Source organism: Scyliorhinus torazame, chromosome 9 (genome assembly GCF_047496885.1).
Source record: "Scyliorhinus torazame isolate Kashiwa2021f chromosome 9, sScyTor2.1, whole genome shotgun sequence".
NCBI classification, from domain to species: domain Eukaryota; kingdom Metazoa; phylum Chordata; class Chondrichthyes; order Carcharhiniformes; family Scyliorhinidae; genus Scyliorhinus; species Scyliorhinus torazame.
In genome coordinates this window covers 192,564,049-192,589,483 of record NC_092715.1, presented here as the reverse complement: position 1 = coordinate 192,589,483, position 25,435 = coordinate 192,564,049, and the positions used below count along the sequence as shown (strand labels likewise).

At 42.2% G+C, this 25,435-nt stretch overlaps 1 protein-coding gene across 10 annotated transcripts in view; it reads right to left on the bottom strand.

The window, feature by feature from the left end:
• elavl2 (ELAV like neuron-specific RNA binding protein 2) overlaps positions 1-25,435 on the bottom strand; it is a 122,056-nt gene that overhangs the window by 34,744 nt on the left and 61,877 nt on the right. For 8 of the 10 annotated variants that reach the window (XM_072516919.1, XM_072516917.1, XM_072516914.1 and 5 more), the window contains 2 exons: positions 15,258-15,361; positions 9,308-9,370 (listed from right to left, as the gene is read on the bottom strand). In XM_072516919.1, the coding sequence (XP_072373020.1) occupies positions 9,308-9,370; positions 15,258-15,361 (167 nt within the window). The remainder of the gene's footprint in view (positions 1-9,307; positions 9,371-15,257; positions 15,362-25,435) is intronic. The other 2 variants (XM_072516921.1, XM_072516922.1) reach the window with 1 other exon arrangement.

Here is a 25,435-nt window from a genome sequence, read left to right as displayed (position 1 = left end):
ACCAAAAGGTTAAGCACAACTTCTCTGCTTTTCACAAAACCAAAGAACCCATATACTTTGCGGTATAGGTGATGCCACATGAGCTGCCCTCCAGGGCCCAAGTCCAGTGCCCAGTCCACCCTCCTGCCCCATCCACCTTCTAAACTCCTACACATGAGCACCCTCCAGAGTTCTTGGCTGGTCCTTGCACAAGTGACCATCCCAGGCACTGACACTGTACGCTTTAGAACTATGCCTTATGTCCATATGGTCACTTCCTAGCCCTCAATCTCATACTCCTGTATTAAATTCTGCACTCGCCTGTCCATTCTGCTCGCACATGTCCTTGTATAATCAATTGGCATTATTCTCACTATTTGCCATACCTCAGGGTTATCATCAACAGCAAATTTCCTAATCTCTTCCTAGGGCAGAGTTTACAATATAATTGGAACACTTTTTCCAAGGCATTATTACAAGTTGTTCAACTTATCCCCACCAGAGCACCCCAAGCCTCCGGTACAGGCAAAATGCCACCTGATGCCAGGCTAGCATGAAGGTGGCACCAGGACCAGGATGCCACCCCCCCCCCCCCCCCCAGTGGACCTCATTGCCTGGGAGCATAATCACTCCAGAGTGAAAAGCAAGCCTCTAATGGTTGCTGGAGAAATGCCAGATGAACAACCCAACAAAGTACTGTACTCCCAAGAGCCGGCTGGCTATGGTTTGCGACTCTTGGAATGATGGCTGCAGAAGGAGGTCAAGTGTCAGATAGACAATGTACAACATCATAAGCTCCACGGACCTGCGTGAAGTTGCTCATGGTGACCCAAAATTAAACAGAAGATGATGTTTGAGGCTGTGTGATGGAGCAATGCTCACTCCAAGGAGGCAAACTAAGGCCAAGAGCCCAATGCAATGGAGAGAATGAAGATTTACAGTTCCAAATAGTTAACAGTAAAACAAATCCACTCAACCCAACTGAAACAACTGTTACCCGACCCTCCCATTAACCAGAGAAGGTTTGCTATATTTTGCACAACAAAGCAAGTGACTGTTGAACAAAGCCCAAAAAATTACAAAGTTGGTTTCATGGGTCGTAGGAGGTCTTGCTGGTGAATATCATCTCGAATTAGGCAAGAGCAGAAAATTAACTCAGCATCTTAAGGTAGTTCCAGCTGCTCCAACCCTAACTGAAAGACAAGATCGAGGAACTTAAAAAAGATGGTGGCAACTCCTATGGACTGGATTAGCAGCAAAATAGCAGTGAAGCAGGAAAGCTGAAAGCACAGATTCAAAGGGCTTTGAAGAGGAGATGTCACTTCCCTATGTCAATTGAGGCATTTTACCACACACAAGGTCTTTACTGCTCTAGATGAGAAGGATGGACACTGACAAATGAAGTTGGATGAAATCAGTAGATTTCAGACTACCCTTTTGGATTTTTACCGCTGCAGGAAAAACACACCAACATGAGACGGTCGATGATTTTCCAAAAGAGGAATTGATCATGGATGATCGGCTAGTCCATGGATTTGGAGAAACAATTGAAACTAGTGCAGACCATAATCTGAATTTAATGAGACCGCTGGAGAGAGCTCACCAGATGAACCAGAGGCAGAAATATAAACTGCAACTGAAAATGACTGAGTACATAGGTCATGCACTGATAGTGACAAGAGTTTGGCCTGATCTGATGCGGCAGCTGTAACAGAGACGCAGCAACCAGCAAATGGGAATGCAGTGCAACAATATGTTGCACTTAAGAACTACCCAGGATACTTGTGTCGGTGTACGAAATGCTACACAAGCTCACTACAAAAGATGTTCTGTCATAGTTTTGCAGCACAGAACAAGCAGCTTTCACACGCAAACAACTAGTGATGACATCGAAAGAGAAAATGCTGGAAAATCTCAGCAGGTCTGGCAGCATCAGTAGGGAGAGAAAAGAGCAAACGTTTTGAGCCCAATGACTCATTGTCAAAGCTAACAGTCAGAGAATGTGGGGAATATTTATACTGTGGAGTGAGAATGAAAGATGAGTCATAGCCACAGAAACCCAGGGGAACGGGGTGCCAATAGCCACAGAAACCAAGGGGAAAGAGAACAAAAAAGGCGTGAGGGGCCAAACAGCAGAAAAACGATCAGAGGCTAAACTGTGACACATGATGTGGGGGGAGGGGAAGGGGGAAGCACAGGGGTAACGAAAGGTGGATAAGATTTGGGGGGGGGGGGGGGGGGGGGGAAGGTTTTTAGTGATGACATCGCCAGTGCTGCAGTACCATGATCACCCTGAAGTGAGACGCCACTGAGACAGAACCTGGAGCAACCCTTATGCAGCAAGGATAACCAGCTGCATTGTATTCAGAGTGTTAACTCACACTGACCACGCTATGCAGAGTTGAATGCATGCCTGGTTGTAATCTTGGCTTGTGAGCATTTCAATCAGTATTGTTTGGGAGACAAAATGGTGGTACAATTGGACCACAAGCCACTTCAAAAGCATTTTTCTGAAACTATTTCTATCTGCTCCTGAACATCTGCAAAGGATGCTACTTGGTTTATGGAGAAGGTATCATTTAAAGTTAAAACAGGGGAAGCTAATATACATTGCCAACATGCGTTGAGAGCACTCCCTTTGAAGGAAGTGGCACATCCGAAGGAAGTTGGCATTGGTACACAGTCTGAAATCTTCTGTATTCAATGAAAAGCAACAGGACATATACCAAGTCAACAACTGAGTGCAGGCATTGAATCTGACAGACAAGTGTCTTGCTCAGATCAAGTAAACTACAAATGAAATGCAAAGGATGGCTAGAAAGCATCAAGGACAAATCTAAGCTATGAAAGTGTGTACTGGGCACAAAGATGATGCCATTGTCCAAAATGACATCTTGTACAAAGATACTAGAGTCATCATCCTGAAGGTGACGAGGAAAGATGCAGAAGAACATTCATGAAACCTATCAAGCAATCAATGGCAGCATAGTGGTTAGCACAGTTGCTTTACAGCTCCAGTGTCCCAGGTTCGATTCCTGGCTGGGTCACTGTCTGTGCGGAGTCTGCACGTTCTCCCCGCGTCTGCGCGGGTTTCCTCCAGGTGCTCCGGTTTCCTCCCACAGTCCAAAGATGTGAGGGTTAGGTGGATTGGCTATGCTAAATTGCCCTTTGTGTCGAAAAAATGGTAAGTGGGAGTTACTGGGTTACGGGGATAGGGTAGATACATGGGCTTCAGTAGGGTGCTCTTTGTAAGGGCCGCTGCAGACTCGATGGGCCGAAAGGGCCTCCTTCTGCACTGTAAATTCTATGATTCTATGAAGGCAAGTCTGGGAAAGGCAAGAGAAGTACGCTACTGGCCAAACACTAGTAATTAGATCAAGGACCATATCAGTCTGCGCAGCACTTGAAGTGAGCACCAAGCTAAAGAGCCACTCATGGAATCCCAAACAGACTAAGGAAATAGCTTTCAAAGAAGGAGCTTTTGCGTCACAGTTGAAGACTACCCATACCACTGAGTTAACAGGCCAACGTCAATGGCCAGTGAGGTTGTAGAATGCCTACAAGCACATTTAGTCACTATGGCATTCCTGATATTGTGAGTAACAATTGCCCTCAGTTCAGGGGTGAAGAATTCAACACTACACATCACCACACTAACCCCAGTCAAATGCAAAGGCTGATACAGTGGTAAAAATTGTTAAAAGATAATTTTAAAAAGTAGATCAAACACGGAACTGTACAAGGAAACCCAGAGTGGAGAAGCACACCAGTGGGCATCGAAAGCAGCCAGGTTCAGCAACTATCATGCCGCACTGAAACGATTCTTCCAATAGCTAAGACACTGGAGTCAGAAATAATCACAGACGGTGAAATAACAGAAACCCTATTTCACTTTGATAAATCTGTCAAATCATTGCCAGAGGTGAGAATTGAGAACCAGAGAGCAAGCATTTAACACAACCCACTTGGCAACTTGGGACCTGTGTAACAAAGTTGTCACCTTGATCACAGAAGGGGCAAAGGAACAACCAGATATATCCGAACAACAGGCATATACATACAACTGCTCCTTCAAAGCAGACAGCTGATGGGGAAGAGGCAAATTCACCAACCGTACAAGGAACCGAATGATCACCAGTCCCAGAGGTCAACCATTCCCCAAAGGTAATGGATCAGTAGCAATTGCCAGGGTAGTAAAATTCCCTGGAGAGATATCATCCCAGGAATGAGCAGACACCAAACGAACAGCCAATAACCACCCACCTACATGCCATTGGGAGCAGATGAAAGTGGATCAGACAGGAATGACCAGTTCTGTACATGGGTGATGATTTTCATTGTAGACCAATGCGTGACTTGCAATTGCATAGGACCGTGTGCAGGTTGCTTTAAAAAAAAATGCAAGGAGGATGTTTGGAGAAGTGCCTTTGTGCAATGTGGCCATAGGCTTGCTATAGTCATGTGACCACTGACACCATCCTTGATATGTAAAGGATCGAGAGAAGCTACTTGAAAGCCTGGCGTCAGGAGTGTGCAGTTGTACTTCATACTTCTCAGTTAGGTAGCAGTGTAGATTTGACAAGTGGTGGCCAGGGAACAGGAGAATGTGATCGAGTCAAGGCCAAGCAAGTAAAAGAGACATCAGATGCAGCTTTCTTTTATCCTAGAGCAGAATCGTTGAAGTGGCTAAAATTAATCACATCAAAAGCCACCATCATGGCTGAATACCGTTTTGAGAGGTTAAAACCGTTTTGATCTCAACCTTTATAACAAAGCTTTGAACATGTATATGAATTACGATCCATTAAGAGTTACAGGCAGCAGTTGTTTTCCTCAATTGTTAAACATCACCACATGACAAACCGTTGTAATTTGCCCATGTCCAACAGGTACGAAGTACTTGCTACATCTGAGAACAAAAAGACTACAAAGAGGATGAGAAAATTGATAATGGCACCATGGTAAGGCCATTTAAATCGGAGGAGTGAACAGGCATGTGGTAGATAATATCAGGGATTGCATAAATGAATGAGAGGTAGGTACAGATCTCTGCATCTGCAACTCCCAAAGGTAGCGCTCCTTGCCAGTGTCATTCCCTCATGGTTGAAGAATTTGCAGCAGGAACAGAATGATCCTGTAGTCATGATTCATACGGAACCGATGGAATAAGAATGAGGTTCTGCTGTGCAAGTGTAAAGATCTAGGGTCCAATTTTGTTTTCTAAATCTCAAAAAGGTAGTATCAGGATTAGAAATGTATAGTTTAAAAAACTGGAATGCGAGGCAGAGGTTTCAATTCACGAGGTCCTAGCTTCAGCAGTAGTGACAAGGGGAACTGTTCCATTGGGATGGGCCTCACCTGGCAGTGACCAATGTGCAGGTGAAATCAAATAATTTGGGCAGTAGACAGGACTTGAGGGGAGGTCTGGTTAAAGCTAAAGAAAGGTCAAGGTTGTAGAGCAAGGTAGCAATATGGGTCAAAATCAAGCCATGTCTCAGACAAGCTTTAACAAAGGTAATTGAAGGTCACATCCAAATAAAATGGCTTAAGTTATATATATATATATATATATATATATATATATATATATATATATATATATATATATATATATATATATATATATATATATCTGTATATCTGAATGCACAAAAACATTTCTAACAAAGCAGATGGATTATCAAAAATAAAGAAAGTGGGTTTGATCTGGTAGCTATTGGAGGGACACGATTGCAAAATCATCAAAATTTAGACCCAAACGTTTCAGAGTATTTGACTTGTGGAAAAATATGAACAAAATGGGAAAGGAGAGGTAGCCTACATAAAAGGATAAGACAATATTGGCCCCTTGGAGAAATCAGGATGCAGAATTATTTTCATTGAAGAAATAGGAAAGACAGAAAACACTGGAGAGAAGAATTTATAGGCTTCACGATGGCACAACAATTGTCAAATTAGAGGTGTCATTAACAAGGATTACAATGGAGTAGGGTTCCAGTCTTTATATACAGACTGGACCAACCAAACTGGCAGAGGTCAAGTTCATAAAACTCATTTTGTATTTTCTAGAACAAAAGAACCAACTGGGGAACAAATTGCTTTAAATCTAACACTATGTAAAGTGACAGGTATAATTAGTAGTTATAATTACCAATTGTGGACCCTATTATTTCAGCTTTAAAAACCATGGTTTTTTGCACGAACATCGATTCCCCCACCTCCCTTTCCAGTCCTGACACATCAGCTTCGATTTTTCATCCCACAAATCGATGATTTATTATCGGTAGCTTATAACTGGGTGCAAGGGATCAAGCAGATGACATGGGCCATGTTATGAAGATGCACAAGAATAAAAGACAACCAGACAAAAAAAAGATGGTAATCACCTACACCAGCAGTTCACTCTTCTATTCTGCGTAGAAGTCAACCCCCATTTTGAGGCTCCAAAAGGTCAATGTAGAAGCTGACATCTACAGTAATAATTAGTGAAAGAGCTATCTGGGAAAGAACAATAATGATGAATTTCATTGCATTGAGCTCGAGTGACAGGAAATTCAGAAACTGGTCTTGAATTTCAACAAAAGCCAATTAATTACATAGGCATGCGGAACAAGTTGCCTAATGGGAAATTAGATCAAAAAATGTGATAGTAGATAAACAAGGCAACCATTTCAGAAATCTCCCTTTGCATTTACTTTGAGGAATTGAGATCAACAAACGATGATCAAGAAATCGATTGGAGAGAAAAGTACATGAATAAAACCTGCAGGAAATAACAGATAAGAGCTTCACATGTACATAAAGATCAAGGATTAACGAATATAAATAAGTCCTTTAAGAAGCAGAGAGAAGTTATAATAGGGAAGAAGGAAATGGCAGACACGTTGAACTAATATTTATATCAATCTTCACAGTAGGCAAAGCCATGTTGGAAATTATCGGGGGGGTGGAAATAAAAGGATCGAATGAGAACGATGGAACTAAAATGAAAAATACTGGATAATTAACTAAATCATCTACACCAGATGTCCTGCTTAAATAAATGTAGAGATAGTACATGCATTGGCTTTGATCTTCCAGAATTCTTGAGATTCTAGGTAGAGAGAAAGCAATAGACCAGATTTGTTGTAGGGAAAATTCTAGGGTCATAGTGATACTTTGAAAGTCAGTGATTAGAAAGCATCAACATGAAATGGAAAACATTTTGAAGTCTATTGAGATGGAGTGTAACCTGCAGAATGGATAGGGGATGGGTGCAGTATACTGTATTTTGATTTTCAAAACACGAGATAAGGTGCAACAAGAGAAAGATGGACCGCTTTGGGGCAACACAAGGTTTGAATAATAGACAGAAAACAGCAGGAGTAAAGCTGATTTTCAGGTTACAAGGAGAAAGATGCTGCAAAGATAGAGCTTGGGCCTCAGCTATTTATAAATGTGTTAACGAAAGGACTATGTAACGTGTCCCTGTTTGCTGCCAGTACAAGACTAGATAGAAAAAAGCAAGCAAGCAGAAGATAAACATAATGAGGCTACAAAGAAGTCTATGCCACCTTGCCCAAATTATAATGTAAGGAAAAGCAAAATTATCAATTTTGGTAGTAATAGAAAAGCAACTTTTATAAAAAGCAAAGAGCAGAATACGGTGTTCACAGGGATTTGGGTGGCCTTGCATATGAATCAAAATTATCAGGGAGAGAAAGTAGCAATGTAATGGTCATAGTTCAGTCCCAAAGTCAAATTGAGAGCTCCCACAAGAGGGAAGGGGGGAGGAGAATGAACTATGTTTGAAGTAGAGTCACTGTTGTAAGAAGTGTTGTTAACAGCCACAAACGCACAGTCACTGTCCCGTGTGGAGTTGGCACACTCCCCCATGTTTGCGTGGGCTTTGCCCCCACAACCCAAAAAGATGTGCAGGGTCGGCAAATTGGCCACGTTAAATTGCCCCTTAATTGGAAAAAATGAATTGGGTATTTGAAATTTATTTATTTATTTATTTTTAAAAAAAGAAAAAAAAAAATCTGCCTCAATACTGAAGGATCACAAAGCCTATAAGTAAATTAAACCCAACATGTTGAATAATGGATTAAAATCAAATGGAAACAAAAGTGGTGGAATAATACACCACCCAGAGCAAGAGTTTTGAAGAAAACCGAGGGGCAGGTTTAAGGATGAGGATGAAGTGGCCACAATCTGGTGGGGGAAAACAAAATGACATGTGGACCCCTGACATGCACCATCTAGTGGTCCACCTTCTGCAACTTAAATTACAGTGCATTCGATTAGTGCTATAGGTGCAGACCTTGTGACAAGTAAATGCCCACTAGGGTTCTTCCCCTATTGATAAGTGCTGACAAAACCATTGTTCAATAATTATGATGGAATGCAATATGGGGTGTACACTTCTGTTCATAAGACTGAAAAGGTAACAGCTTGTACCACTGACCAGTCTCCATATTAAAATATCAGTTCAGAAGCTTAAAAACAAATTATCCACTTGCTAGAGGCCAGAGCCCACAACAGAGTGGTGGCAAATAGAATAAAACATTGCAGATTCATATGGCCAATTCCACATTTGATTAAATGTAGAATCAAACATGGCGATAAATGGGAAGCAAATATTTTGGACTGAAATAAACGCCCCACTTAAAAAAAAAAAAACTATAAATTTGTCAGGTCGTTTCCACGTAGTTATAATAAGAAAGTTTGAATCTTGAAATCCACATTTCTGGATTGCTGAAACATTGTACCCTTTTTAGTAGCACGCAGTCAAGTGTGCGGGCCTTTAAATTTTTGGCACTGTACATACACTGGGCAAAGCCTGCAGCTCAAGAACTAATATTGGTTGGGTTAAAATTTTGCACATTAAATATTGCCGTTGTTTTGCTGGTTGATATATTGTTTCTAATGATGACATATAAAATGACTAGGCAAAATATTAAAAGAATGACGACTCAACTAGAATGGAAGTTCCAAATTAAAGTCCAGAGTTTAGATATACAAGCAAAACCATAGTAGCACCATGTACTGCTGCAGACAGGTTTGATATGTAGTTGAAATTTAGATCCTCACTAAAAATCCATACACTGGCACAATGCTTTGATCATTGGGCAAGTTTCTTATACTCAACCTTTAAGCTTTGAGAAAATATTAATTCTTAGCACATTATATTTTGTACCTCCAAATGTGAAGCAAGCATAGAAGGAATTATAAATCAGATGTAAAAAGGTTGCATCTAAAAATAGAACAAACTTGGATAAAGCAGGTAGCTATAATCTAGTTACTTTTTTTATTTTGTGTAAGGGATCAGTTAAATGCAATATCTGACCTTTAATTTGTGCCAAACTGCTCGTCTGACATCTGGTCTTGGATGAGCTGCAATTTCCTCCATCTAAACAGTAAAAAGTTCAAAGCCATCATTTTCAGCCTTTGGCTGAAACACTGTTCCCTCAGCACCAACTCCATTCCTCCCACCTCAAACCGCATCCACCCCTTCCCTCCACACCAGCTCCATCTTAAACAGACTTGTTGCAAGCTCAAGCATCCCAAGCTCAGCACAATTCTCCATCACAATATTTTCTCCATCACAAAAACGGTCTACTTTCAGTTCCATAACTTAAATCAGTGGGAGACGCAAGAACACTCATTTAGGCCTGTCATCTTGATTCATCAGGATCAAATCCTCCTTCAGTTAAGATCAGCTTATGCAAAACTATGCTATCCACTAGTACATCTACACTTTTCACTGAGCTACATTTGCTCTGGATTCATTATTTTTATATCAAAACTTATTTGTGTGCTTCAATCATGGTCTCACTTGTCCCACATCTCTAATCAGTCCAAAGTTCTGATTGACATTTTCCCCTTTCACCCCAATGGTAACAATACCTTCAGCTGCCTAGAATCAAACTTGAAATTTCCTCCACCTTATTGGAACGATAGAATTCCTGCAGTGCAAGAGGAGGCCATTCGGCCCATCAAGTCTGCACTGACCCTCCGAGCACCCTACTTAGGCTTACGCCCCCGCCTTGTCCCCAAAACCTAACCTACACATACATCCCTAGACACAAGGGGCAATTTAGCATGGCCAATCCACCCAACCTGCACATCTTTGGACTGTGGGCGGAAATCGGACTACCCGGAAGAAACCCACGCAGACACAGGGAGAAAACGCAAACTCCACAGACAGTCACCCAAAGCCGGAATTGAACCCGGGTCTCTGGTGCCGAGAGGCAGTAGCGCTAAACACTGTTCCACCATGTCGCCCTTAAATTGCATCTCTGGCCAAATTTTGGTCACCATCTTTTTTTCTTGGTGGTGTCTTTATTTTGGTGGTGTCTTTTTCAGCATGCCTCTTGGGATGATTATGCCACAGAAAAAAAGGTGCTATTGATACAAAAATAGTTGAAAAAAAGCAAACATTTTCCAATTAACCTATTTATTCAATAGCGATGGCTGATTCAAATAAAACTAGTGCAGTGACAAATAGGAGGGAGTGAGCAAAATGATAAAGTTTGTAGAATCCAGTTCACAACTCTTACTGGATTGTGTTTCATACCAAGTTACTTACATGGCAAATGAGACAACAACTGCATCAGATCTGTAATCAACACTGTTGGGCTGAAGCTAACCGCAAAGGAGACTCAAATGGAATGAACAGGTAAAACTGTTGGGTGATTTGCTGCTATGCCTGGGTTTTGACAACTAAAGGAATGCTTCAAGAACAAAGACACCTGCAAATTTGAAATTCTAGGAAAGAACACTTGGAACAAAAAGCTATTTGCCCCATGAATACAAACTAATGCTTCCATAATCCACACGTGACCTTGATGTCACAATCTCTGCCATTCCTACAACTGGACTTGTGTCTAACAGGTCGTTATCCAGTTCCTTGGCCAATATTCTACATGCCTATTGTCCTATACAAAATAGGAGGCAGCTATTCAGCCCTTTATTGCTAATTCTGGTTTAGTTGTCTGACCAAATGACCATGGGTCACAAAACCAGGAGTAAACCTGCTTGCTGCAATGCATTAGGTAAACAACATACAGGAGAAATGCACAAGAATTGCTGAAGCTACTTTTAAGGCAGGAGCTCCATCACTTTATTGTTTTAAAGAAATTTAAACATTGAGAGCAGTCCAATTCTAAAATGCACCTCCCTACAGGTAGCCAAAGACAGTGATTTGGCAATGTTTACAATGGCCCAAGTCTGGTTGCAACCTTAATGCAGCAATTCCCTCATTGCTGTAATGAAGAAAAATCTGCTGATGGTAACTACAACTTATCAGCTGATGTTACATCATTTACTTAAGGAAGCAGCCCTCAAATGCATTACACTGCCGTGTTGATCACTTAATTATGCTTAAACATACACCCCTTTAGTTTAATAGAAATGCTGCTTGTGAACATGCAGTTACTGTTTCCTGTCCTTTTTCAAAAACCTTTTATAGAATCCCTACAGTAAGTGCAGGATGACATTTTGCCCATCGAGTCTGCAGCAACCCTCGGGCACTCCACCCTATCCCAACAACCTCATAACCTAATCTAAGGGGCAATTGATCATATCCAATCCACCTAATCTGCACATCTTTGGACTGTGTGAAGAAATCGAAGCAGCCTGAAGAAACCCACGCAGACAGGGGGAAAACGTACAAACTCCACACAGTCATCCGAGACTGGCATTGAACTTGGGTGCCTGGCGCTGTGAGGCAACCATGCTAACCACCGTGCCATCGTCTTTGTACGCAATTAGTTTCTTCCTTCTTCTCCTTACTTCATTGCATTAAGGGCATCATTGCTGGAAATTACTAACCAGGGACTTTCTCACCTCCTCCCACCATCTTCTCCTCATTTTCATTAGCGAGCACAATAAGTTTTTATTTAGTACAACAGGATTGAAGTACTGCATTTTCAAATTATCATCGAATTTACAATGCAGGAGGCAGCAATTCGGCCCATCAAGTCTGCACCGGCTCTGAAAGAGCACCCTACCCAACCGCACACCTCCACCCTATCCCCATAACCCAGTAACCCCACCCAACACGAAGGGCAATTTTGGACACCAAGGGCAATTTAGCATGGCCAATCCACCTAACTGCACATCTTTGGACTGTGGGAGGAAACCGGAGCATCTGGAGGAAATCCACGCACACACGGGGAGAACGTGTAGACTCTGCGCAGACTGTGACCCAAGCGGGAATCGAACTTGGGACCTTGGAGCTGTGAAGCAATTGTGCTAACCACCATGCAGCCCTCTCCATTCCCTTTTGGGAGGAACCACAAAGCCTACTGTCTCGTTTTTTGTAATGGTTACCCCCAAAAGCCAGTAATGCAGTTATTTGCAAGTTTTCTCCTGAATTTTTCATAAATGTATTCCAAAAACAAATGCATTTATCAGTAAGTACTGCATTGTACCATTTACACACTTATGGAAATCCCAACGCAGATGAAATAAATCCCAGGTAGAACCTACAGAGTAGGGTTGTGCTGGGAAGAGACGAGGTGACAGGCATGATTCCTAAAGCTTTCAAAAATAAAATAAATATCAAATTACTGCTAACTGGCTGTCTCCTCAAAGGAATGGCAGTGGAATTAATTAGATTGAACAATTTGATTACTTCATTATAGTGCATGCTGTGTTGTGAATGGTATTTTGAATAGGGCACTTGACTACTTGGCTTTGAGTTGGCTATTCATTGCTTATTATACTTTTAATTTACTCAGTGATCTGGATATTTCAGTTATGAACTTAAAAGCACCCGTTACAGCCAAGTTTTTAGACTCGGCACACCGGAAGCTACAAACCAAGTGTGATATGACATGAAACACTTCATCTGGTATTTTAAAACTGCAAGGACTAATAGCTGCCCTATTCAAATTCTACATGCAATTTAGGGACCTCATTATTGTAGTACAGAAGCCATTGGTATGGTACTGAAAGACAAGGATATACTACCTTCACGTTCAAGTGTGTAACTGAAGTGCCTCAGGGGACAAAACCAGCATAATGCTGATGCACAGTCAATACAAAATTCCCTACAATTCACTGCAAATTGATACTATTCACTCCTCACTTCCTCGGAAGACAATTTCCTTTTCTGAAAAAGGACAATTTATTCTATGAAGGGAAACCAATGAGCCATCAGCTGATTGTACTGATGCCAAGTGGTGCTTGCTGCAGTACTGGGACCCTGTAGTCTGATCGAGCTGAGCCAGCATTAGTGGGACAGGAGCCATTACTACAACCAGCTTTCAATATCTGAAAGCTTGAAAATGAATTCAAGGTGGGTCCATCACCACATTTCACCTAGTTAGTGAGGAGACTGCCCAGCAGTGTAACTCCAGTTTGTAGTACTTTATTGCAATGCAGCAGCAATCTTGGATTTGCAAATGCAATCAATGGTATCAGAACAAGGAGTTAAGTCACAACCACAAGGTACGAGAATAGGTGTTAGTTTTCTTAAACAAGACAACAGAAATTGTGGGGCACTGAAGCATCCTCTCGAGCTTAACTAGTATTATCTTATTCACCATGTGCTTCCAGATTTGAAGCTATCGAGAAACTGAAGGGAATAGGAGATGCTACAGAATTCGACAGCAGAACGCAAAGACCACGCTCAACTTCTACACAGGCACTGTTTCACAAACTGTGCTTCACGTTCAAAACCAACTGGACAATAAAAAATAGATGTCTTGCTTGAATGCCATGGGCACTTTTCAATGTTAAAATTAGCACACAGCCAATGTGTTGGCCACAATTACATATTTAGTGCAGAATAGTTTGAAGAGCAAGAATGTTAAATGACAGTTGTGACGAAGCTTGGTTTTTAAAATCAGTCTGCATGAAGATGTTCTGCAGGATCGCAGTAAAAAAAAAAGGCCAGCATGAGCAAGTTTGTAGTAGAAAATGAATTAAGGGCATTTCAAGAGCAAGACCCTGCTAGAAAAAAGTGTTGAAAGAATGAGGCTAGAGGTAAGAAAATGATTCAACTTCATATTTGGAGCAGTGGAGGCAAAACTTGTTTTGGATGGTCATGTGCACTGAAATACATAACGCAAACAGTTAATTTTTCTTCTTACAAGTGGACTGGCTATTTGCAGGAAACATAACACTGATTAGGCAGTTGATTTCGTCGTTCGTCTGTCAGATTTCCCAATGCACCACAGACGAGCAGAATGAGGGGAGGTTGAGAGAGCGAGAGAGCGAGAGAGCGAGAGAGCGAGAGAGCGAGAGAGCGAGAGAGCGAGAGAGCGAGAGAGCGAGAGAGCGAGAGAGCGAGAGAGCGAGAGAGCGAGAGAGCGAGAGAGCGAGAGAGCGAGAGAGCGAGAGAGCGAGAGAGCAAGAGAGCAAGAGAGCAAGAGAGCAAGAGAGCGAGAGCAAGAGAGCGAGAGCAAGAGCAAGAGCAAGAGAGCGAGAGCAAGAGAGCGAGAAAGAGAGCGAGAGCGAGAGACAGCGAGAGTCTTCTAGAAAGTTGAAGTCTGTCCAAATTAAAAATTGTATCAGTAACAGTAAGATTTATTTCTAACAAACTTTGCCACGCCGGTAGATGTCCCGAAACGTCACTGATCCCCCAAATTTACTACAAATCAGTAGACACTGCACGGTCATGTAACCTGGACAAGCAGTCAGTAAGTCTGCATACCTTGCATCTTGGATTTTGCGGATTAGTTCTATAATCCATTCACCGCATACACCAAATGATAATGAGTAAACTACGCTGTGGTGAACTGCAGCCCAAGAGCAGAGAAGCAGCCCCTTTAAAACAATAAAGATGCAGTAACGTCCAGCATGATACAAACATGTGGAAATTATAGTCAAGTGGACATATCAGTTGAACATTCGTAGTGTTCAAATAACATTGCACGGTTGCCGGTCAAAGCCACAGAACATACTGGGCATTCCTTTAATGCACAGATGATTTGCATTTCTAGTCGAGTCTACCTAATCACAAGTTACTTATCTGTGGGAATCAGGTTTGAATCTTGAGTCACGTTGCACTGAACTGTACTTTCTCAGATCTGTACCTAATCCCAATTTTAGTTGGCTAATGCCAGTCAGCTGCTTCAGCGGAGAAATAAATTTGAAACCCCTCTATTTCTGGTGCTTGGCTTCAGAACCGAATATGGTACGAAAAGTCACCTACCTGCTTTAGCCAACAATGCATGGCAGAAACACTGAATATAGTGACCTCACATTCTACCCAAAGATTCTGCATCAGATCAAAACAACATCAAATTCAGTGTGCAAACAATATAACAGCCAAATCTTATGTTTACCTTTATAGTTTTGGTTTGAAGTCGGAGACCATTTAATGTGTTGATAGCTTTTTCAGCATCCTTTGGGTCCACATAGTTTACAAACCCATAGCCAAGGCTCTGACCTGCAGCGAAGTAAGAGAAGTTAGTTGTGCAGTCAGTCACTTTTGTATCATTAACAGCATAAAAAGTGGATTGTCAAAATCACCAGGTTGAAGTGCTGCTCCTTCCTCAGGTGAATGAAGAGGTATGTTCCAGAAATATATATATATATATATATATATATATATTATATATAGAATTTACAGTGCAGAAGGAGGCCATTCGGCCCATCGAGTCTGCACCGGCTCTTGGAAAGAGCACCGTACCCAAGGTCAACTCCTCCACCCTATCCCCATAACCCACTAACCCCACCCAACACTAAGGGCAATTTTGGATACTAAGGGCAATTTATCATGGCCAATCCACCTAACCTGCACATCTTTGGACCCGGAGGAAACCCACGCACACACGGGGAGGATGTGCAGACTCCGCACAGACAGTGACCCAAGCTGGTATCGAACCTGGGACCCTGGAGCTGTGAAGCAATTGTGCTATCCACAATGCTACCATGCTGCCCTTATGCTTGGAATGCGAGCATTAGCAGGTGATTAAATCTTTACAGATCCAGAGATGGGGTAACCCCAGGTTAAAGGGGTGTGAATTGTGTCAAGCCAGGACAGTTGGTAGGATTTCGCAGGCCAGATGGTGGGGGATGAATGTAATGCGACATGAATCCCAGGTCCCGGTTGAGGCCGCACTCATGTGTGCGGAACTTGGCTATAAGCTTCTGCTCGGCGATTATGCGTTGTCGCGCGTCCTGAAGGTCGCCTTGGAGAACACTTAGCTGGAGATCAGAGGCTGAATGCCCTTGACTGCTGAAGTGCTCCCCGACTGGAAGGGAACATTCCTGCCTGGTGATTGTCGCGTGAAATGATGTCCCGAAGCGTGGTACATTGGCGAGAACATGCAGACGCTGCGACAGCGAATGAACGGACATCGCGCAACAATCACCAGGCATGAATGTTCCCTTCCAGTCGAGGAACACTTCAGCAGTCAAGGCGGCCTTCAGGACACGCGACAACGCAGAATCGCCGAGCAGAAACTCATGGCCAAGTTCTGCACACGAGTGCGGCCTCAACCGGGACGTGGGATTCATGTTGCATTACATTCATCCCCCACCATCTGGCCTGTGAAATCCTACCAACTGTCCTGGCTTGACACAATTCACACCTCTTTAACCTGGGATTACCCCATCTCTGGATCTGTAAAGATTTAATCACCTGCTAATGCTAGTATTCCAAGCATGGTCTGGCATCTTTGAATCTTATATATTTTATATATATATTTCTGGAACATAACTCTTCAGTCACCTGAGGAAGGAGCAGTGTTCCGTAAGTGACATCGAAACAAACCTGTTGGACTTTAACCTGGTGTTGTAAGACTTCTTACTGATCTCACCCCAGTCCAACGCCGGCATCGCCATATCATGTCAAAATCACTGCACATTATTAGAATCACATCTCAAAGCTAATGCAACACAGCCATTCAACACCATTAGGCCAAATTAAACTGATTTGATAATTAATCATACAAATCCAGGAAGTTTAACAATGGATTCTCAACCTGGTATCATTGAAAGTAGCCATAAAGCTGAATTGCAGCAAAGTCCATTTATGAAAGGAAACCTGCTATCCCTTACCTAGTCTGGTTGACATGGGACTTCTGACCTGCCCTAATGTAGTGAAATGAAATGAAATGAAAGAAATGAAAATCACTCGTCACAAGCAGGCTTCAAATGAAGTTACTGTGGAAAGCCCCTAGTCGCCACATTCCGGCACCTGTTCGGGGAGACTGGTACGGGAATTGAACCCGCGCTGCTGACCTGCCTTGGTCTGCTTTGAAAGCCAGTGATTTAAACCTGTGCTAAACCAGCCCCTAAACTCAGTGCCCAAGCCAACTCATTACTGCCACCACCTTCAGGGAAACTAGAATTGGGCAATAAATGCTGGCCTAGTCAGCACTGACTGCATCCAATTTTAAAAGGACTGCACAACTCCAATTAAATACTGAACTTAACCATCTATCGAATTTACTCCTTTCTCCGTCCTATTCTGAGAGTAGCCTGGACCAAGGCCAAACATTTTATTTAGTATGGTTTTGACATTTTTTGTAAAGGATCTTCTATAATTCACAATAGCTCCTAAATAATAATTCTAAACAAAGTTAGGAGTGGTGCATTTCATTATAGAATCACTCTTGAATCTAATTTTACTTGGGTGCAAGTATTAGTCTCAATTCTGTCATTTCAATTTTGTACTTGAGCTCCAGAAGAATAGTAGAATGCCGCAAACATTATTCAGATTTGTAAACTTTCACTGAACACCAAATCAGTGGAAGCCCAAAATGGCTCCCTTCCTTGGAATGCGTCTCAATTTTTGTGGGTAATTAAAAACAAACGCAATCTACTCCAGAACTATATAAAAGGTAAAATAGAGTGCTACAATAACCTTTGGCAAAATTGGTGATTCAGGTTTATTAGGCTCCAAATCCTTGCTTTCACAAAGATACTGGAAAAGAGCTCCACCACTTGACTCACAAGATACAAAATATGCTCAACACTTTTACTGCACAACGCTCCTGATGACTTCTTAATGTAGGTACTGTTGGCAAGGCTGCAATTTATTGTCCATTCCTAGTTGCTCTGAAAAAGTGACAAGCAATACATAGTTCTGATATAACAGAGTGGCTTACTAAACCACTTCAGGGGGCAGTGCAAGCCAACCATGTTGGCATGGGACTAGAAATGTTTTTGTGATTAAAGTCCACTCCTGTTAATATTGCTCAGCATCATCCCTTAAGGATTGTTCAACCATTCTATTGTAATTGGCTCCCTATCATTTTATACCCCAGTCGTTCCAAATCCATTAATCACAGATTATAAATTAATTGGGCGAGTATCTACTGCTTTCTTTGGTTGAGTATTATAGTTTTACCACCTCGTGCCAAATAAATATTTCCCAACTCCCATCCTGAATGGCCTGGCTCTGATTAAGGTTATCCTGCTCATCAACTCCCCATCAACAGTAACGGTTTCCTTGTACCCAACAACTACTTACAAAATCACAAAAAGAAAAATCACCCTTTAACCGCCCATAGTCCAGGGGATACAAGCCTAGTATAAGCAATCCATCTTCATAATCCAACCTGGTAACATTGTGGTGAATTTGCACGACATCCCTTCCAAGATCAGCTTATCCCAAGGTGCAGTGCTTGAAATTGTATAAAATAATCTGAATTTGTGTACAAAATTCCAATTGTACCACAACTGAGATTTGGCAACTCAAATTATTTGGAATAACTAGCAATGTTTTTGTCACCCTCTGAAGGGGAGAAAGGTACAGATATTGGCAACCCGAAATATGTTCCCCACAGGTGTTAAATTGGAAAATCAAGGCTAGGAGCACTACTTTCAAGTGTATGGTGCATATCTATTTAATTGTACCTGCAGAGTCTTGTCCAAGGTGTGTTTTTTCAGAGGGAAGCGAGAACACAAAAAGTTGGGGTGCGGGGTGAAAGAGGAGAAGGTAGGTAAGAACATAGCCTAGTCAGTTATTCAAAGCAAGAACTGAAGATAAATGTTGCAACAAAACTAAGATCAGTAGGACTTCAGGTACATGCCACAGTTTGATGCCTACTGATAATTATGTTGGTAGCCAGACATGAATTAATGACAAAAAGAAAATATTTTCAATTCTGGAGTACTGCACCATACCATTATCCTCACACATTACTGGAGCAGTACAGCAATATTTATAACTGAGTATCAAAAGTGTAGCCAATATAATTTTGGAAATGGATAGGAGATCCTTGACCAGAAAATCCCATGGCAAACCAGAGGTTCTCCACAACAGGATGTTTATAATGAAGGGTACAGCATTCACAAGGATGCTAATGCAAAAGCAAACCACTACAAATGCTGGAAAACAAAAATAACCTAGTTCGGAAAGGTCATTCACTGTTTAGTTCTCCAAAGATGGTGCCAAACCTGGAGAGTATTTCCAGCATTTCTGATTTATTTCATTGGAATACTGCCTAGCAGGAGAAAACAAACAAAATTGGAAAAACAGTACCTATATCTGGTCAACCAGGATTGTGTTATGGGATAAAAACAAAACAAAATGCTGGAAAAAACTCAGGTAGCATCGGTGGAGAGAAAAAATGTCAATATTTCAGGTCAAGTGACTCCTCAGCAGAACTGAAGGGGGGATAAAACATTGAAAAATCCAAGAGTTAAACCAGTGAGAAAATGGGAAGATGCAAGGGAGCAGGAAAAACAAAAGGGAAGTGGTGATAGGATGGGCATAACAAATAATGCAACAGACAGAATATATAATAAATGGGTCCAGCAAAAGTGAACAAAACGTTGTATCCAATAAGGTGTAAATATAAACCATCTGAATGCAACTCTTCCTCCCCTTCTCTCCCATCTTCCAAGTCTCACCCCTTGCTGTATATTCAGTGTACCTTTGAAGAAGACCTCAGCTTCTGTTTCCTTTAATTAATTGATCTCAGCACAATGCTGAAGGTCAACTCGCCTCCATAGCCATGCCCCCTCCTTTGGCCATGATCCCTTCACTCATGAACACTCTTCACCTGGACACCTTCCTCCATCTGGCCTCTTATCCTCTCTGGATCTTTTCACTGATCTGTCCACATGACATTGGCAGTCTCAATCTGTTGCCATCTGTTGCCATGGCCATAACCACCACTTCACCATGCACGTCCAACCCCTCTACACCTCCATCCTCAGGTCCAATCAACCTCCATCTACTCCCAGCCTCCTATTCCTGGCAGAGCTGGTTCTCTCTCTGGACAGCTTCTCCAAGTAAAAAGTCTTACTATGGGTATCTGCATGGATCAGTTATGTCTGCCTTTTTACATGTAACATGCATTTTGTTACTCCTATTGTGCCCTCTTCATCTCTCTTCCCCCCCCCCCCCCCCACTTCTTTCCAGTACTTTGGATTGGTGCCGCCTCCTGCTCTCACCATGAACTAGATAATTAGATTTATTTGAGTTTCCAATTTTCACTCTTCCCAATCTTCACCTGGTCCATCGGACTGCTCTTATCCAACTTTGCTTCTGTAAACATTCACTGTAAACCCACAACTGCCCGATTACATTTCTTCACACCCTGCTTCCTGAAAGGACTCCATTCCATTCTCCCATTTTTGTCATCTTTGACATCTGTTCTGCAGATGCAACATTCCACACCAGCACTGCAGATAGGGCTTCTCAACCTCCAGTGTCCAATCCATTTCATTTCCAATTGCTCTCACCCCTTCCCTCACTCCCAGAACCATGACAGGTTTCCACTTTCAGCATTCTGAATAAAGGAATCATTTCCTTCATGATACCCCAGTCCACTCAAGTCAGTTCTAACATATCCTCCCTCGGGTACTTTTCCATTCAGGGGCAGGAGATGCAACAATTGTCCTTTCACTTCCTCCCTTCTCACAGGTCCCAAACACTTGCCAGATGAACTTGCACTTTCATCCCTGTTCACGATGTGGTCTCCTCCACATCAGAGACCAAAAATAGACGGTGATCACTTTTCAGAACACTCCATTCAGTCAACAAGCATGGCCCTGAGCTCCCGATTTCTTGTCATTTCAATTCTCCACCTTGTTTCTTTGCTGACCTTTCAGTTCATGGCCTGCTTGTGTTCCAATAAAGCTCACGCAAGCAGCTCGTTTTGGCACTACAGCCTTTTGGATACAACGGAACAGTATTAGATCAATGCCTTCATTTTGAGCTATATGTGTTTTTTTTGTTTCGGTTGGTTTTGTCTGGGTTCCTTATCCCTTCATGTTGTATTCAGATGGTTTTTATGTAACCATTCATGCCTCATTAACATAACTGAAACAAAGAAGAAAAGGTTATGAAGATAGATTAGAGACGTTGGGACTGTAGCCAAGAGGGAGATTTCATTTAAAATATTCAAAATCATTGAAGGGGTCGATGGGGAGAAACGGTTCTCAATAGTGAAGAGTGCACAGAGTAAAAGCAACAGGGAAAAACTTCATGTAGCAAGTGGTTATGGTCTGGAATGCACTGCCCAAGTGTGTGGTGAAGGCAGACTCAATTCAAGTATTCATAAGAAAATTGATCAGCAAGAGAATGGCACAAAGTGAATTGCTCATTTAGAGAACTGGTGCAGACACAAGGGCCAAATCACCTCCAGTGTTGAAACAATCCTGTTACTACACTCTTACCACTCTCTCTAAACAAGATTTAATAGTGCAATAACTAATCTCCCCTGTCCTTCACTTGGATCAAAGAGCTTCCTTCGTTCTTTCTGACCCCCTCCAGTTCTTACATTCCTCTCTTTCTTCAGTTCTAATGAAAAGGATAATTGATCCGAAGCATCAATTCACTCTCTCCATAGATGCTGCCTGACCTGCTGCATTTTGCAGTACTTGCATCAATAATATTTTGCTTTTGTATGAGATTATCAGGTTATGGGAAAGATGGGCAGATAGAAACAGGGCTTGGAAAAGTGAAGAGGAATATTTCAACTTGGATGGGAGAAGACAAGAGTCTATGATTGAAGTGGTGACCATTTTCAATATTATTGCTTTGATCGGTGGTTAGCAGAGCTTTAACTTGTGGATCATGGGACCTGTTCTGCAGTCTGCCTGGTGGCAAGTCTGGAGCAAGCCTGGGTGGTTTGATTTTTAAAGATCTGTGGTAAACACCACGGATAACACACTACGCGTATTACAGTACTGCCACTATTACAGGTACCACAGTAATCCCAGCCTGCTGGCTCCTCCCAGCAGACACCGTATAAAAGTGCATGCTCTCCTGCGCTGTTCCCATTCTGGTTCCAGCTGCAGGAGGCTCAACATCTTGTGCAATAAAGCCTCAATTGTTTCACCATTCTCATCTCGTGGTCATTGATCTTGAAGGAAGGGCTAAATTGTTTTACTAAGACAAGGTGGATGTATTCATGCTTGGAGACAACAGCAGTTTACTGATTACAAATCTAGAGACCAAGTTGCCAAACGTCCCAGAGAGGTAACATGTTGCAATCAGATGGAAGGGAATTGGAATCAAGGATAGCGAATTAGCATTTCTACCTAGATACAAGGTAGTGTGTGTTGCACACAACGCTATGCGGAAGAGGGGTCACAGGAAGCCATTTTGAGATTACATTACAGACTTCACTACAAAAATAAAACTGAACACACTGACAAAGCAATTGTGTAGCCAGAACAAAAGGCTGATTGACATTACGAGCTAGAACAGCCAATGTGAGAGGGAGGGTGTCTCTAGTTGAAGTTTGCAGCAGAGTTTAAAACATGAAATCGAAGTTATTCTTTTGCTGTTAACTGAAGTTGAAATGGAGATTGAAACAATACATCTGTTTAGATGATGGATTTGTCTTAGCTTTAATTCCAAAGACACAGAAAGGCAAATGGCATAATTGAAGATACATTTTTTACTTGTGTAGCAGTTTGCTACGGTGGCCTCATTTTCTAAAGAAGGCAACTGCTTACAAATACTTGTATTGAATGGGCTGCAAGCCTCGAAGCCAAAATGTAGGTTTCCAGAGAGACGGAAGCAAAGGATCGCTTTGACATTAACTTTTACTGGACCTCCAACCATTTGATCTTCCAAGGCAGATCTCAGAACTAGTTTAGCTAAAAAGAATCTGGTTATTAGTGTCGATTGTCAAGGCCAGCACCAGTTCATACTGAATATTATACTTTATTCATGCACATAAAGCAAAGCAAATCTACTCAAATAAAATATGATCCCAAGATATCACACCAGAAGTTGTAGCTGAAAGCTGCCAAGATTTGAAACTAATAACCTTTCTGGATACAGCTATCAATTTCCATATCCGAGAGAAGAATCCCACCCAACACAAAATTAGATCCAACATTTTAAAAGTGGCACTTCAGACCATCAGGTTTTATCAGCACTACTACATTTATAGGATGTGGACATCTCCAGCTAAGCCAGCATTTATTGTTCATCCCCAATTTCACTTGGTCGTGAGCTGCTTTCTTGAACCGTTGCAGTCCACGTGATACAAGTACACCCAGAATAAGTTTAGGTAGAGAAGACTACTTGAAAAGGGTGAATATGCAATTTGAAGTATTGAAAGAAAAATTAAATTTAGAGTAACCAATTCATTTTTTCCAATTAAGGGGCAATGTAGCATGGCCAATCCAACTAGCCTGCACATCTTTGGGTTGTGGGGGCAAAACCCACGCAAACACATACAGAATGTGCAAACGCCACACAGACAGTGACCCAGAGCAGAGATAGAACCTGGGACCTCGGCACCGTGAGGCAGCAGGGCTAAACCACTGAGCTACCGTGCTGCCCGCAATTTGAAGTATTGCACATCAAAGGGAGGCCTATGTGTTAGCTCAAAGACCAGCCTCGATCATGAAAGGGATTGGCAAATATGTTTGGCAAGATGCTCCAATTGCACTAAAAAAAGAGACATCTCACAGTTATCGAACTCAGAAAGGATCCGTTTTCCAATTACAAAAGAAAATCTGTACAAGTCACATCAAATAAATCTCAAATAGTTGTATCCAGAATAGAATGAATATACATCAGCGCAAAGTCAAACTAAATCCTCATACTGGGTTTATGGAACTTCAATGTTTAGGAGAGAAGACTGGAGACAAGCTGTAGAGCTGAAAGACAACATTTTGTGACAACATACAGATTCAGAAAATTAGCACCAGGTCTTCTTTCCAAAGGAGACACAAGGTCTGGAGATAACTGCTGCAATACTGATCCCAAATCATTCAACGGCAACATGATTTTCGTAATTGCGGAAATTAGTTGACACCTACTTTTGAATTGAGAAATGCAAGGTTAAAATTTCACCTTTGATGCATGATAGCTCCATGTTGGTTTGAAGGACACAGCTAGATCTAGAACTGGAGTAAAATCACCTGTAAATTTCCTACAACTAATGTTTTGAGTTCTGCAGAAAATGAACAATGAGGCAATAATGCAATGCAACATAAATGCTTTTAAGAAATCCTCAGGAACACTACATAATCCACTGTCAAAGTGCCTTTAAACTAAGGCACCATCTCCTGCTTAAGTGACACGAGTAAGACAGTGTTCAAGACTCTCCACCACAGCAGGTGGCAATCACAAGGAAAGTTGATTGCGAGCAATGCAGTCAGGAGTCCTGGCAAGGTCAGAGGGGAGGTCCTCGAAAGCTCAATCCAAAACAAGTCTTCAACAGCGGATCAGGAGGAAGATACTCGTATGCTATCAACTACTGCGATGGCGGTTGCAGCAGTGAGATCCCCAGTCTAGAGAGAGATTCCCTGGTCAGTGGCACTAGACCCCGCTTCTGTAAAACAGTGTGTCTGATGTGCAACGACATACCCACATTAAAAGATTTCCCGCACCAGGCGCCCACGTAGAGGAAACAGGCACCCAAAGACCTTAAAGTAGTGCAGAGCAAGGACAGAGCCCTCGAGAGTCAGAAAAAGCTTCACCCTTCAACGGAGAGAATGCTTTGAAGAACTCCTAAACAGTGATACAACCATAGAGGAGGACATGCTTGAGGAAATCCACCAACTACCCATCAAAGATGATCTTGGACTCCCAAGCATGGATGAACTTGAAGCCACCATTAAGCGCAGAAAGAGTGGAGGAGCCATATGCGTGGATGGGATCCCAGCAGAGATTTGCAAACTTGGAAGAGGAAACCACCCGTCATCTTCACCAGCTGTTGCTGAAAATTTGGAAGAGAGCGAGGAATTTTTTTTGCCGACTTCAAGAGATGCAGTCATCACTACTATCTTCAAGAAAGGAGACAAATCTCCCTACTACCCATTGCCAGGAGGATCAGAACCCGAATCTTCGCTAGCTGCCTTCTCCCACACTCTGAAGAAATCCTCCCAGAGAGCCAGAGTGGCTTCCGACCAAACTGTGGAACAGCGGACATGATTTCCACTGCTCAGCAACTCGAAATGCCAGGAGCCACATCGACCACTCTACATGACCAGCCAAGGCTTTTGATTTAGTCAATCAGGAAGTGCTATGGAAGACCCTGTCAAAGGCCAGCTGACCAGAGAAATTAATCAACATTTTCTGACTCCTCCATGA